Source organism: Lacerta agilis, chromosome 3 (assembly GCF_009819535.1).
Source record: "Lacerta agilis isolate rLacAgi1 chromosome 3, rLacAgi1.pri, whole genome shotgun sequence".
NCBI classification, from domain to species: Eukaryota; Metazoa; Chordata; class Lepidosauria; order Squamata; family Lacertidae; genus Lacerta; species Lacerta agilis.
Window position 1 is genome coordinate 32,067,143 of NC_046314.1, and position 13,413 is coordinate 32,080,555.

Below are 13,413 nucleotides of genomic sequence, written 5' to 3' on the forward strand. Positions count from 1 at the left end.
CAATGCTTGATGGTAGCTTTTATTTAAAGATGTGACTATCCAGATTGTTGGCTTTTAAGAAACACATTTTTTTAAGCACAATGTATATGTTAAATAGAAATTAAAGATCACAGTAATTCTTATGTAAATTATTGCTGGGGAAGGAGGGAACATTTGCAACAATGTCAGCACAGTTGTCTAAGCGAATGTAGAATGTCACCTTCTGGGACCAAGGTATCACCCTCAATCCCGCAACTGAGCTTTGTTTGTTTCCCCAGCACTTGTGAACACACTCTGGTCAACAGGACTTCTCAGCTAGTTTGTCTTCCAAGACCAGCTGGGAATCCTCTTGCTGTCTCCCCCCCACCCACCCACCCAACTGAAAGTAGAAAAGGAGGTTTATTCTACATAGGAGCAGATCATCTTAGACTTAGCATAACCATTAATGAAGGCCGTGAGTGGAAGAAGCACAGATAGGTTTATTAATGAATATTCAAGTGTGCTGATTTTGAATAGTTCTCAGGGTGGGGATTGTTCGGAATTTGTTTGGTGAGAATCTGACTTCCTTGAGCAATCTGCAAAGGGGAACCAGTCATGTTTGTTCGTGCTCTCGTGTCTCAAGTAGAGTTTGTGTTAACTTTGTACAAATGGAGCAATTTCTCTTTTTTGTTTCCTCTTGTGCCTGTGTTGCAAAGCAGTGACCTTTCTATACTCTTCATGTTCATGCCTTCTATACTCTTGTGTTTTCTTGCAGGCTTAGAATAAAGTCTGGTAGGTGGTATTGGAGTACTGAGGGCCATGTGATGAATTTCCCTTTGAAATTCTGGGCAAGCAGTTATCAGACTTGCATGAGTACAGCTACTAATATTTAATGTAGTAGTAGTAACTGTGTCTGAATACCTGCCAACCTGTGCTCTGAAATCCTGCTTTTGATCCTGCCAATGTGGGAATATGGTGGCCCATGATTATGGTGACCTAGGACAGGGCTTTCTTGGCGATGGAATTCCTTCCCTAAGGAAGTGTAGTTGGCTCCCACCCTGCTGTCTTTTATGTATCAGCTAGAGGTGTATTGTTTGCTTTGCTTTTGGGACATGAATTTGCCTTGGTATCTCTAAATCAAAGACATTGTGCTTGTTGTATTTTGCTTCTGATTTTGTTTTCTAGTGGTATTTGGTAGCACTTTGGATGCTTTTGGAAGGAAGGGCAGTACATAAACATAGAATCATAATCATAGTATTGTAATAATATTTTTGTTTCCTGGGGAGGCAAAGAGAATGTGGTCAAAGACTGCAAAGGTATTGCACTGTTTTAAGGTCCTTGACATGGCAATCAGTGAAATGCTACTTCTGGGTTAAATCACCATTTTGCAAGTTGAGAGCAAGCAAGGATTGGAAAGTTGTTTCACAGTGAGATGTTCACTGGTGTGTAAATAGATGAAGTCTTGCAGAAACTGGAAAACAGTAGGTTCATAGGAAATTCTAAGTTGATTCTCCATATGGAGGACAGTCATTTTTCAGAGATGTACCTTTCTAGTAAGTTTCAAATTGTGTGATTCTCCCCCCTCCCCCCAGTCTTCTCGTGGATTCAAACACTGGCATGCCCAATTCTACATCTGACTTGTGAGAGAAAATTGTGTGGGAAAGTACTTGCAAGTTGCTGGTGTTCGTGTTCAGGTATGTTTCCCTTGATCTTTGTCATCCTATGAACTGCTCATACATCCAACAAAGTCATCCTGTTCATGCAAGGGCTTCCACTTGGGCATGCAGCCCCCAAACCTGCTCTGAGTTTTCTCCTAACCCCCTGGAGCAGATTGGGGGAGAAGAGAGGAAGTGGAAGGTCTGTCGCACAAATGGAAGTCCTTGTATGAACAGGACGCCTTTGTGGGAGGCAGTCCACAGGCACAGATATGTGCCTGCATGATAAACATTTGGGGAAGCAGCAGTTACAGGCAAGCAACTCCGTTTTTTCCCTAGTTAAAAAAAAATGGAGATGAAACCTGCTAGTGTTGATTTGAGTATTTTTATTGTTTTTATTAAATATTTTCTTGGGTTACAGAAGTACATATATTGTCTCTATTTTCAGATAAGTCCTTTTTACAGATTAGTTAACTTTAACGTTGTATACAGTATAAGCTTGGGGGGAGAAGAAGGGTGGAGTGAGAGAGCAGGGGAGAGAAGGGGTAAGTAAACTTTCATTCTTTTACATAGTGTATGTGCGAGTTTTTTTGTCAGCTTCACGTGGGTAGGTTCTCTTTCTATTCATTTATTACCGTATTTATGTGAATATAATACACCATCAAATCTAATCCGCACCTACATTTTCAAAACTTTGAAACCAAAAAAGTATTTGCTGGCGCCATCAAATCTAATACACACGCTAATTGTCATGACATAATTTGGCCAAAAAAGGTGTGGATTACATTCCAGTAAATACAGTAGTTTTCATTGACAGAGAAGTTGGGGGCCCAGGGCATGGTTGGTTGCCATTAGTTGACTGCAGTGGGTTTTGTTTGTGTGAAAGAGAGGGGTTGTTGGGTCAAGTTAATCATATTGATTCATATGCTGTTGGTGAGTGGTTCTTGTCTTGTTGGGCTGTGTGTGTAATAAAGGGGAGCCACACCGAGGAGAAAGCATCATCTTTTATTTGTCCCCATGTCAGTTTTGGTCTGTTGGTTAGCTTAGCTTTTCTAGTAGGGCTGTTTCCCATACAGTTGGGTACCAGTGGTCCATGTTCACTCCTGACAGGTCCTCCAGTGTCTAGCTCTGATGTTCCTGGCTGCTGAGAGTAGGTGGCATATCAGCTCTTTGGGGTGTGAGTGTGCATTTGATGTAAACATTTTATTAGACAGTAAGAACAAGAAGCAAAAGGAGACACTGATGGTTTTAGTGAGAATTTTATTTGAAGGCTATGGAACAAATATAGTTTTTATATATCGTTATATGGTACACGTTTTGAAGTGTCGCAATTTTCATTTATTACAAAGCAGTGTCTCAACAGAATCAATAGGGCAAGTCTACATTTATTCTAGAGGATTGACTGCTGCTTAAAACACCAGCTCTTCAGAGGCTGCAATCCTGAGTGCTTTTCAAAGGTAAATGATGACAGCTTCTACATTAATCATTCTAAGGTCAGGGTTTGAGGCGCAACTTGATGGAGAGAAAAGTTGAAAAATGTTTATGAAGGTAACATGTTTGCTACATGGCGCTAACTTTGTCAGCATGACAAAGCTGTGTTACTAGCATAAAACGTTCCTTACCGTTTTCCTTGGAAACCTTTATGTTTCACTTGAGGAAAACGAGGCAGACCAATTCCCCCTGCACTTGACACTGGGCTGGGGTTGGGCAATTGGATTAGGTGGAGCGTCCTTCCCCTTGGCTCAGCCAGGCTCCCCCTTCCACCCAGTATATGGCTGGTTGGGATGCCTGCTGGCTGGAGCCAGAGGAAAGCTACCAAACCGTCTATTCCCAGGGAGAGTGGTGGGCTTGTGCTGACCTGGGATCTGCTGGAACCACTGTGTGACTGCAATGGTCCTAGCAGCTGCCATGATCAGGAAAGCTGTGATTGTGGTGGCTCTGCCAATTTGCAAAGCCCCATGGCAGGAGGTGGCAGTTTGGATTGTGTTTTCCATTTTTAACATCATGAAATATGGAGGTTAATGACAAAATAAATTATGGTTGAGCACTTTTCCAAACAGCCTGATGCTACATGGGTATGAGATGTGAGTGGTATTTTCTAGCAATCATAATGGAAATACTTCTGTCATCACCTGCTCCCCCCCCCACACACTTCCGGTGCGGCTTTTCTGTGTGTCATGTGTTTGCTAGGACATTGAAGAGCCTCAGCAAAGCGCAGGCTCACCTGTGCCTCTCCAGAGACTGTAGATGATGTATGGGATCCACTGAGGGTCTCCTCATGAGTCGGAGGCACAGTGGGGCTTTGCTGAGGCTGGTCAGGTCTTTCCCCACATTTCTGGGAAGTTCTGGCTGGGGGTAAAAAGCTGTGTGTGTTATACACAGACATTCAGTCAATAAAATGTTGCGAACTGTAAACACGTTTGGTTTTTTAAAAAAATACTTTTACCACTGTGTTTCTATCTCATTTGGCATTTATTTTCTGAATACTGTATGCTCTAAAACTTGGAGGCAAAGTTCTATGAGAATAAGCTAACAGAAAATTAATATAATTCTATATTGAATATACATTAGTCTCACTTCATATACAAAAGCTACCTATGATATAGAAAATAAAATCATTTTCTGTTTTAAAACACCTAAATTAACACAAAAGAATTGCCTTCTTTCAACTATTAGTTGCTTGGGGAATTTAAACATTTCTGCAGTCGAACTTCTCAGAGAGAAGGGAAAATAGCTTGGCTAGGATTAAAACCTCACTCAGAGACAGCCAAGGAGCCTGAAGGAAAGGTTTCCTATAATGCATCATGCACTGTAAGTAAAGATTCATATTTTGTACTTACATAAAAAGGTTCTTATTCAACAGTTAATCCTTATCTCCACTATAAACATTATAGCCTTCTGCCTTAATCAGCAGGATCTTTTTAGAATCTTGAAACAGGACGTCTTTAATTTTGCCAACTAACTCCTGATTGTAGAGCCCTGAGGTGACAGTGTTCACTCTCCTATCAAGCCCAAATCCTCCAAAATAGCAAGTCCCTCCATAATTGAGAGCAGTATATTTTCTTTGTGGATCTAGATCTTCAAAGAGAACTAATTGGTCATCAAGGTACACTTTGATGAGAGTCTTGTTCTGTGCAATAGTGACAAAATACCATTTTTTGCAACATAGAGACTTGCTCTGCAGAACAAGAGGGACAGCAATGCTTTCTCCGAGGTTCACCATAACTTTCAGCATTCCACTAGCAAGTCCAGCTGCAAGGAAATCATTGTCTTCATTTTCAGCCTTCCCTAACCATACAAGTAAACCATCCTCATGATCAGTGGTGAAATTGAAAGATATCCTAGTGAATCTGAGGTCCCTTCTTTTATAGTTGGAATCTATGTATTTGAGGTATGAATTGCCTGTAAATTTTGCAGTAAAAAATGAGATCTTTTTTTCACAACGGAGACCTGACCAGCCAAGTTTACATGCGCATGTATATGAAAGTAGAGCTGGGGTAGGTATACAAATGCCTCCATTTAGACATTTACTATGTGAACAATAAGCAGATTGCTCACATGTCTTCCCCATCCAATGCTTGGGGCACAAGCAATAGAAACCCGATGGTTCAACTTTGCATTCTCCATTATTTTTACACACTGTATACCCACAAGGAGTTCCATCGCAGTCGCCCACGTTGGCGCCACCTTTAGCTCCTTTCTCATTCAGTTTTAGCCCTCTGCCGTTGACAAGAACCTCTCGAATGCAGCCTGTGAAGCCGATGGGTTCACTCTTGATTGCCATGGGATTAACCAGATTTAAAGAAGAGACTCCACCTACGTAGAAGTCTGTGCGTGTATCTAAGGCAGTCATGCCACTACTAGCTTCTCGGGTTATATTGATGCCATTGAGGTCGAGGTAGCCTTCATTGCCAACTCTTCCTGCTTTAATTAAATACCACGTACCGCTTGTGCTGTGTACATTTTGGAAAGTCTGCAGAATTACCGTTCTGTCGCCAAGGTTGTAGCGCAGCTGTACATACCAGTTTACTAAGGAGATGCTTAGGAAATCGCCTATGGAGAAAGAAAAAGAAAGATGCTTCAACATTCCATGAGCTGATAACACATATTTTTGGCTAAGCATTACTAGACAGCAGCCTTTGCACTCTGCAGAACAGGCCTGCATTGCACAACTTGTGACTCACCAAGCCAAATGTAGCCCGCCAGCCATGCACACCGTTTTCGCAGGTGCTCGACAACCACCTTGTTTTGCGGTTCAAGGGAAGGGAGCAAGAACAGATTTAGCAAAACCCTGTTGTTGCACCATGCCTGGCTAAGAGGCTGCATTCAGCTTGGTGTGTGGAAGGTTGAGAAGGTGTAGTAGAAAATATGAAGATGAGCTACAAGCATTCAATGCTAGTTTGTGAAGGTGGCTACAGGGGAATGCGATTGGAAGTCTCCATATGATCAAAGATTATCTGCCTTATCAGGATTTCTGATTGCATGGATGCAAGAAAATAGGTTTCATCCAAACAGTCTTGGAAGCTTCCTTTGGACCTCCAAAGTGGGAAGGTTGGGATGGCACACGCAGCACGAACACATTCTGTACTCCTACTTCCTTGACCAACAGGGCACCAGTTCTTTTCAAATCCAGTAGGTTTTTTGGGGGGGGAGGTGGATAGTTATTGTAAAATGGCAAATAAGGGAGGCTATGGTTTCTCTTTTATCAGTGAAATACATAAATGTAAACAATGCATTACTTCAGTTCAAAATTGGTGTGGTTTTTTAAAGGTAAAAGTATTACTATTACTATGACCCAGCAATGTGAAATTCCAGTGCCAATTGGCTGTTAGGCGTGAGCAATGTTTGTTAAAGTTTTCGTAACTGGCAAAAGGGATTGTTAAGTCTTACGTAACGCTGGCTAAAGGAAAAGCTTTACATAAGGTGCTTTGCAAACTTAAGCAACAGAAACCCCATTCATTTCTTTTGGCAGCTGCTAGGAGAATACTCCAGGATCTCCCTGCACTCTTGAGTCTGCTTTGACAGGCTCATTGCAAGGCGAACAGCAGATGCAAGCAACAGTCCTCAGTGACCCCCTCCCCCAACTTCCATGACAGTGTAGTTCAAATAGGTAATATGAATGCTGTAAGTTAAGCAGAGTACTCCACTGACAGAGACTGGATACTTAGAGGGGAGAAGGTGTGATTGAAATGAATGCTTGTGGCAGTAGGTAAGTGGTTCTAAGAAACTGCTCTATCACATCCTGTTACCAATATACCCTTGTTTTAATACAATTGGAGGTAAGATCCAATGTGTTAAGTAGCACTTAGTTACAAGTAACTACACCTAAGATCACAATCTTGGGCATAATCTGTGCTAGTATTGTAGCGCCCCCTTGTGGTTGTACCTTAGCTGGAATAAAATCTTTCAACGCAGCAATTGAGAAACAAAAATAAAATTTATTTGTCAGACAAATGAGACACAGTGGTATATGGTTACCAGAGGTCAGCACTTGTTTCCTCAACCCAGCCCCTTGCTCCTCCTTTGGTTGCCTACCCAGACCAATCAACATGGTCTAAATTCTTATTGGCTGTTTGCTAGGACCAATCATAAAAGATAAACCCATTTCCTGTTGCTTTTTATGGGAGACAAAGAGCTATACTTTCTTCTATCAATATATGGCAGACAAAGAGCCATAAGTCTTTCATCAAGCCCAGACTTTGCTTCCCTGATAGCAGAGCATCCTTGCCTCCTTCATTCAACAGCAGGTGGCTTGATAAGGAGAATTTAATACAAAGTAAGAAATTCTACCCAGACAAGGGACCTCGAGTACACATTCTCAGACAGCTCAATCAAATAAGGAATTAAAACCTTTACAAACTAATATTTTGCTTTCTATACCCTTTACCTTATTACACTAAGCAAGCACATTTTATACAGAAACAGAATTTATGCAAAGGCAAATATAATTGATTATAATATATATAACATAGGGGAGAAGAAAAACCTTTTAAAAGAGGCTTTTTTTAAAAAAAAAGGAGAAGGAAAAGGGCTTTCAGTTTGACACCCCCTCTTTAAGCTTTTAAGAAACTTTAGAAGTTTTAAGAAAATATTGCTAAATCCTTTATAAGGGGGAGCATAGGGAATTATCCTTCATAATGTTTCTTTCTTAGGAATCTAAAAGGTAAAACTAAATATATTTCCAAATAGTCTTTGCAGCTGCATTTTATCTAGGTATGCAGCCTTGAATGTCTGGAAGAGAGATCCCTATCCTTATCTTCCAGAGGCCCCCTTTCAAAGCAGCAGGGGAAAAAAGCTATCTGTGTACAAATGCTGGCTTTCTTTGTCAGGGAGAGAGAGATGAGCATTTCCACCCCATAATTACCTTTAGTCTTTACACTGAGTGCTATGCATTTGAATTGATATTTTACTAATGGTAGACTGCTTGGATGATAACGAAACACAAACATTTGCAAATATATCTTTAAGCTCATTTTTAAAGGCAGGTTTTGGTCAGATGCCTCAGTATCCTTTCTCATTTTTCAAAGAGTGTGCATGCAAGACAGGAAGATGTGCAGGCCTTTGTATGGAGCTGATTGACAAGGTTTGCAAACAGGGCTATCCACTGGGACCCAGGCCACGTCTTTACCTGCAGCACACGAGATGTCATATATGATGCCAGGTGTAGGGCAGGTGGGTGGGGGAAGGGTTCATGATTAAGCAAATATTCTGTTTCCCACCCCCTACACAATAAGATAACCAAAGTACAAGTGTCCTTAGAAATCTGCACTTCTCTGCGTTTTGCAAGGCAGTTCCTCAACCAGGTAATTTGTCCAAACATGCATATACTGTACTAAGTGCCTGCTGCAGGCACTCCCAGTGTTATTTAAATTGCTGGATTTCAGTGAAAAGTATTTTTTCTTTTTAAGGGACATGTAAGGCTACTTGTGCTACTTCAAAACAAAACACAACTCCAAAAGCCTCCCAACCCAGCATTAAAATGGCTGTGAGCTTAGAGGAGGAGGAAACAGTATTTGAAGCAGCAGTTTCAGAATCTGGGGAGAGGGTGTGAGTGAGAGGAGAATGACTTTAACAAAAGCTGTGGTTGCTACAGGAGGGAGCGAGACAAAACTGACACACAGCTTGCCAGTTTCAACTGCTGCCTTCCCTTATGGCTTTGAAGAAACAACTTCAGAAAACAAAGCAGTGGCTTCAGAGTTAAAGCTACCAGGGGTGTGAAAGGAGAAGGGACAGATGCTCTCTGCATAGCTGTATCATGCCAACTGAGTGATTGGAACATAGGTGCACCTCCCAAAAATGGGGGGCGGGCGGAGTGTTATACCTACAAAGTATGGGAGGTCAACCAAAATTCCACTTAAAACTCAGTGCTGCACTGCCTGTGACAAACGATCCAACCGATCTAAATGCATTTTTTGTCAAGAGTGCAATGCAGCCATTTTACTCAGTCCAAGACACTACATAACTTTTTTTTTTAAAGGATTAGGTTGATTTGATCAACTGATGCTGAAACACGAGACACACTGATGAACCTACGTATGTCTGCATTGGTCATTTCCCCTTGTCTGCATTGGTCATTTCCCCTTGTCCATATAATAAAGCAGTATAATACAGTCCCTCTCAGTGCCCCTTACCTGATCGTGGGCTCAGGTGTTGGGCAGTGTAGAAGAGGATGCCGTTTGCTGAAAGGGCTTGGAATTGCAACTCAATATGAACCTTGCGTCGGATGCTGAAGGAGTCAAATGACATCCAAGAAGATTTGTTGCTACTGAACAATGCATCGCTTATGGTTAGGGCTACAAAACAAAACAAACAAGGAAGTAATCTCATCTCTCTAGTAGATGCTGACAGATCATTACTTTAGCACTAGTGATATGTAGGGCAATACTTCATCATAAATCTAATATTTCATGTTGAATACAAATCTGAAGTGAGGGATTTTTTTTTTTTTGCAATCAACACATTTGCTTGCTCTCTGTCTCTCTTACAAGCCCATGCTAAACTAGTTTTGTGTACCTGTCATCACTGCTGACAGGATCTGGCTTTTGGTATGCAACTGGAAATGCTTGAAAGCTTCTGTATGTGGTGGTGGTGGTTCTATGCATGCAACTGCTTTGCCCTGAGACAACTGCTGGCGCACTCAGACTTCTGTGAAGCCACCATGTACCCAGGTGGTTGGGTGAAAAGGCCATACATAAAATTATTATCGTGAAAAGGGCAGTTTTCTAGGTGAAATGCATTCACATGCTCCTTCTGCAAACTAGTCAAGATATCTCTACCCACACATCCCTAAATAATTACAGAGCAGGGTTCCTAAATGGTGAACTTTAATTTTAGTTTAAGAGAAGGGAATACCATGTTCCAAATAGGCTATTGGGTAAATTACATTAAACAGAGCAGCCTAAGGGCAGCTAGTTCCATGCAGCATCTGGTGCCCCAGATATGATTACGGTACATCTAGCCTGTTAAATGAAGGGCAGATGAGCATTACAAGACAGATGGACACTTGCTGGGTGCAGAAAGCAGTTTCCATGCAGGAAAGTCCCTTACTGGATCAGGGTGAAGTTAGAAAAGGGAAGAAAGAATAAAAATGAAAGATGGTTCTGCTATCTTTTGGTAGATTTGGAGGGTACACAAGTTGGAACCATACTCAAAACCATTCACTTTTCTGAATCCATGCTGATAATGCCCAGAATAGGAACAATTCAAAAGATGTGTCCCCACACTATGTTACTTAATTAGTTGGATTCAGGAGGATGAATCATCTCCCTGTGAGCAATCCCTGTCTGAAAGCAATATGCAGATCTGGTTAGTAAACACTTTGGGTTGGATCCAAATTGAGTCATGTTTAAAGTAAATCGATTGAAATCGGTGGGAGAGTGAAATCAATGGGCCTTCAGTTTGTCATGACTAGTGATCTCATGGGCCTCTTCAAAGCATGACTCAATCTGGATCCAGCCCACTGTGGGTTGTTTTTTTTTAAACAAACAAACAAACTTTTTTTAATTTTCAAGAAACAGGATATAAGCATAACTTTATCAAAACAATTTGATTTTCCCATTCCCCCAGAAGATTACTAATACAGTCAATTTCCCCATAAATCTATATGTGTTGTTGGTGGGTACCAGTCATCAGGGTGCTGGTTCATCTGAATACTTTATAAAGGGATGCCAGCCCTCTCTTGAAAACAACTTTTGCATTTATGAACTTCATTTTTCTCTACCCTTTTTAACAAATCGAAAAGGAGCGTTAGATGCCAGAATGCTCTGAGCCCAGGCACAGGAAACACTAATAACAGAATTTTTTTTAATGCCATTGACTGTAAACATTAGTCATAGCAATGCCTTTTTTTTTGTTGTACCACAAAGTGTGTATCTTGCAAACGCTGCAAGAGATTTGATGCATTGCGGTAGATTTTTAAGGAACACCCTCCTTTTGCCCCCTTTTCAAAATAATGGAGCGTGTGCTAAAAACAACAACCAAATACAAAGATCCCACCAACTTGCTAAACCTAAGGAGAGTTTAAAAGTGTTAATCCCCCCGGACCAATTAAAGTCATGGGACCATGTTGTCTTTGCAAGTTCTGTTGCTGAAATACATTCCTCTTTCCCACTTGCACTCATTATGTTTTCTGCTAGGTGCCATAGAACACAACCCACTTTACCAGCCTTAACATTGCCTTCCCATCCTATCTGCCACTGTTGTCATGGATGCCCCACCACCACCTCTCTAGGCAATTCTTTTCATGCTCTCCACAAGTCCCACATGGCTTCTTTGTGTTCCCAGTGTTCTTTGTGTTCAGCTTCATTACTACAGATGCTCTTGACAACTTGTGACCACCAGGCTCTCTCCCCCCCCCCCCCAGATTACTGAATCTATACAGCAGGGACAAAACTACACAACGTACAAGATAGCCATATTAGCAGTCTCTAGCTTCTTTCAATTCGAGCTTTTAATAACACTGGCTTTCCAGCTCTGTCTAATTAAATAGGGAAATAGGAGGTGCCATATATATATAAGCTTTGTAGAGATGTCATCTAGGTGAAGTGTGCTTGTTTGGTGGACGAGGAAGAGCATGCAACTTTGTTCAAGTTACTAAGAATGGTGAGCAGCATCTATATAACTGCCAGGAAGCATTAGCAGCAGATCTGGATGAGAACAAGTCGCCTCTCCCCATGCAGCCTGATGACAAGATTGTGTTAGAAGTCCATAGCTTGTTTTCTATCAACAAATAACAACCCAGTCAAAAGCACCAGCTCACTCTGGGATCTGCATACCTGTAAGGTAAAGGGACCCCTGACCATCAGGTCCAGTCGTGTCCGACTCTGGGGTTGCGGCGCTCATCTCGCTCTATAGGCCGAGGGAGCCGGCGTTTGTCCGCAGACAGTTTTTCCGGGTCATGTGGCCAGCATGACAAAGCTGCTTCTGGCGAACCAGAGCAGCGCACGGAAACGCTGTTTACCTTCCTGCTGGAGCGGTCCCTATTTATCTACTTGCACTTTGACGTGCTTTTGAACTGCTAGGTGGGCAGGAGCTGGGACCGAGCAATGGGAGCTCACACCACTATACTTTAGACAGTATTATTGGTAGCCTGATCCAAGGATCAGCAGAGTCTGAAAACCCAACACAAAACCCAAACAACACATTTCTGGCAGGCTGCTGAGTCTGGCACTGCTGCTGACTGCAAGGCCAAGGAACAGCTTGGAAGATGCTCCTCAGTAGCCTTCTCTGTGTGAATCCCAAATACTCTTAATACTTGCTTACTGTCCTACTGCAAAGAGATTTATTTTACTTATTTGTTCCATTGTAATTTGCCTTTCTCCAAGGAGTTTATACATAAAGGTAAAGGGACCCCTGACCGTTAGGTTCAGACGACTGGGGTTGCGGTGCTCATCTTCCTTTACTGGCCGAGGGAGCCGGTGTGCAGCTTACGGGCCATGTGGCCAGCATGACGTAAGCCGCTTCTGCCAACCAGAACAGTGCACGGAAATGGCGTTTACCTTCCCGCTGGAGCTGTACCTATTTATCTACTTGCACTTTGACGTGCTTTCGAACTGGTAGGTTGGCAGGAGCTGGGACCGAAAAACAGGAGCTCACCCCATCACGGGGATTCGAACCGCCGACCACCTGATCGGCAAGCCCTAGGCTCTGTGGTTTAGACCACAGCGCCACCCACGTCCCGAGTTTATACCTAATTTTATCCTCGCAACATCCCTGAGAGGTCGGTTATGTGGGTTTATCTAGTGAGCTTCATGGCTGAGTGAGGATTTGAACCCTGCTTTCCCTGGCTTGACTACCCTGGCAGTTACTCTATACAGAGTTTGTCTTTGTGCACAGGCTGAGTGCCCTGTAAAGCTATAACAACATAATTTGTTGCCTTGTTATCTAGGGATGTCTCGCACTAGGCCCTTGTCAAAACAAAATAAAATAAAAAAATTCCTTCCAGTAGCACCTTAGAGAACAACTAAGTTTGTTCTTGGTATGAGCTTTCGTGTGCATGCACACTTCTTCAGATACTAGGCCCTTGTGTTTCCTTGCCTTTCTGTTTGTAATGGGCAGTTCTGAAAGTATTCCAGACACCATTTAGAGTTCTTTCACTTTCTGTGAAACCATGTTATCTTACTTCAAAATGTCTCTTGTCATTGCCATTAAAATTTAGTGCAAATCTATAGGGAAAGGTTCTCAGCAAAAGCATAACGTGCCTTTAGCCAGATTCCTGCTAAATGCAATGCTTCTTCGAGTCATGCATTACACCAGGGATGAGGGAACGTGTGGCCCTCCAAAGGTTACTGGATTTCAAGCC

At 42.2% G+C, this 13,413-nt stretch overlaps 1 protein-coding gene across 1 annotated transcript in view; it reads right to left on the reverse strand.

Annotated features, from left to right (window-relative positions):
• Nucleotides 1–3,804: 3,804 nt before the first annotated feature.
• Nucleotides 3,805–13,413, reverse strand: part of EYS (eyes shut homolog) — a 266,420-nt gene continuing 256,811 nt past the window's right edge. Inside the window, exons 18-19 of the mRNA XM_033143208.1 lie at nt 9,245–9,406; nt 3,805–5,666 (exon numbers count right to left, since the gene is read on the reverse strand). Coding sequence (XP_032999099.1) covers nt 4,477–5,666; nt 9,245–9,406 — 1,352 coding nt within the window. The 3' untranslated portion in view covers nt 3,805–4,476. The remainder of the gene's footprint in view (nt 5,667–9,244; nt 9,407–13,413) is intronic.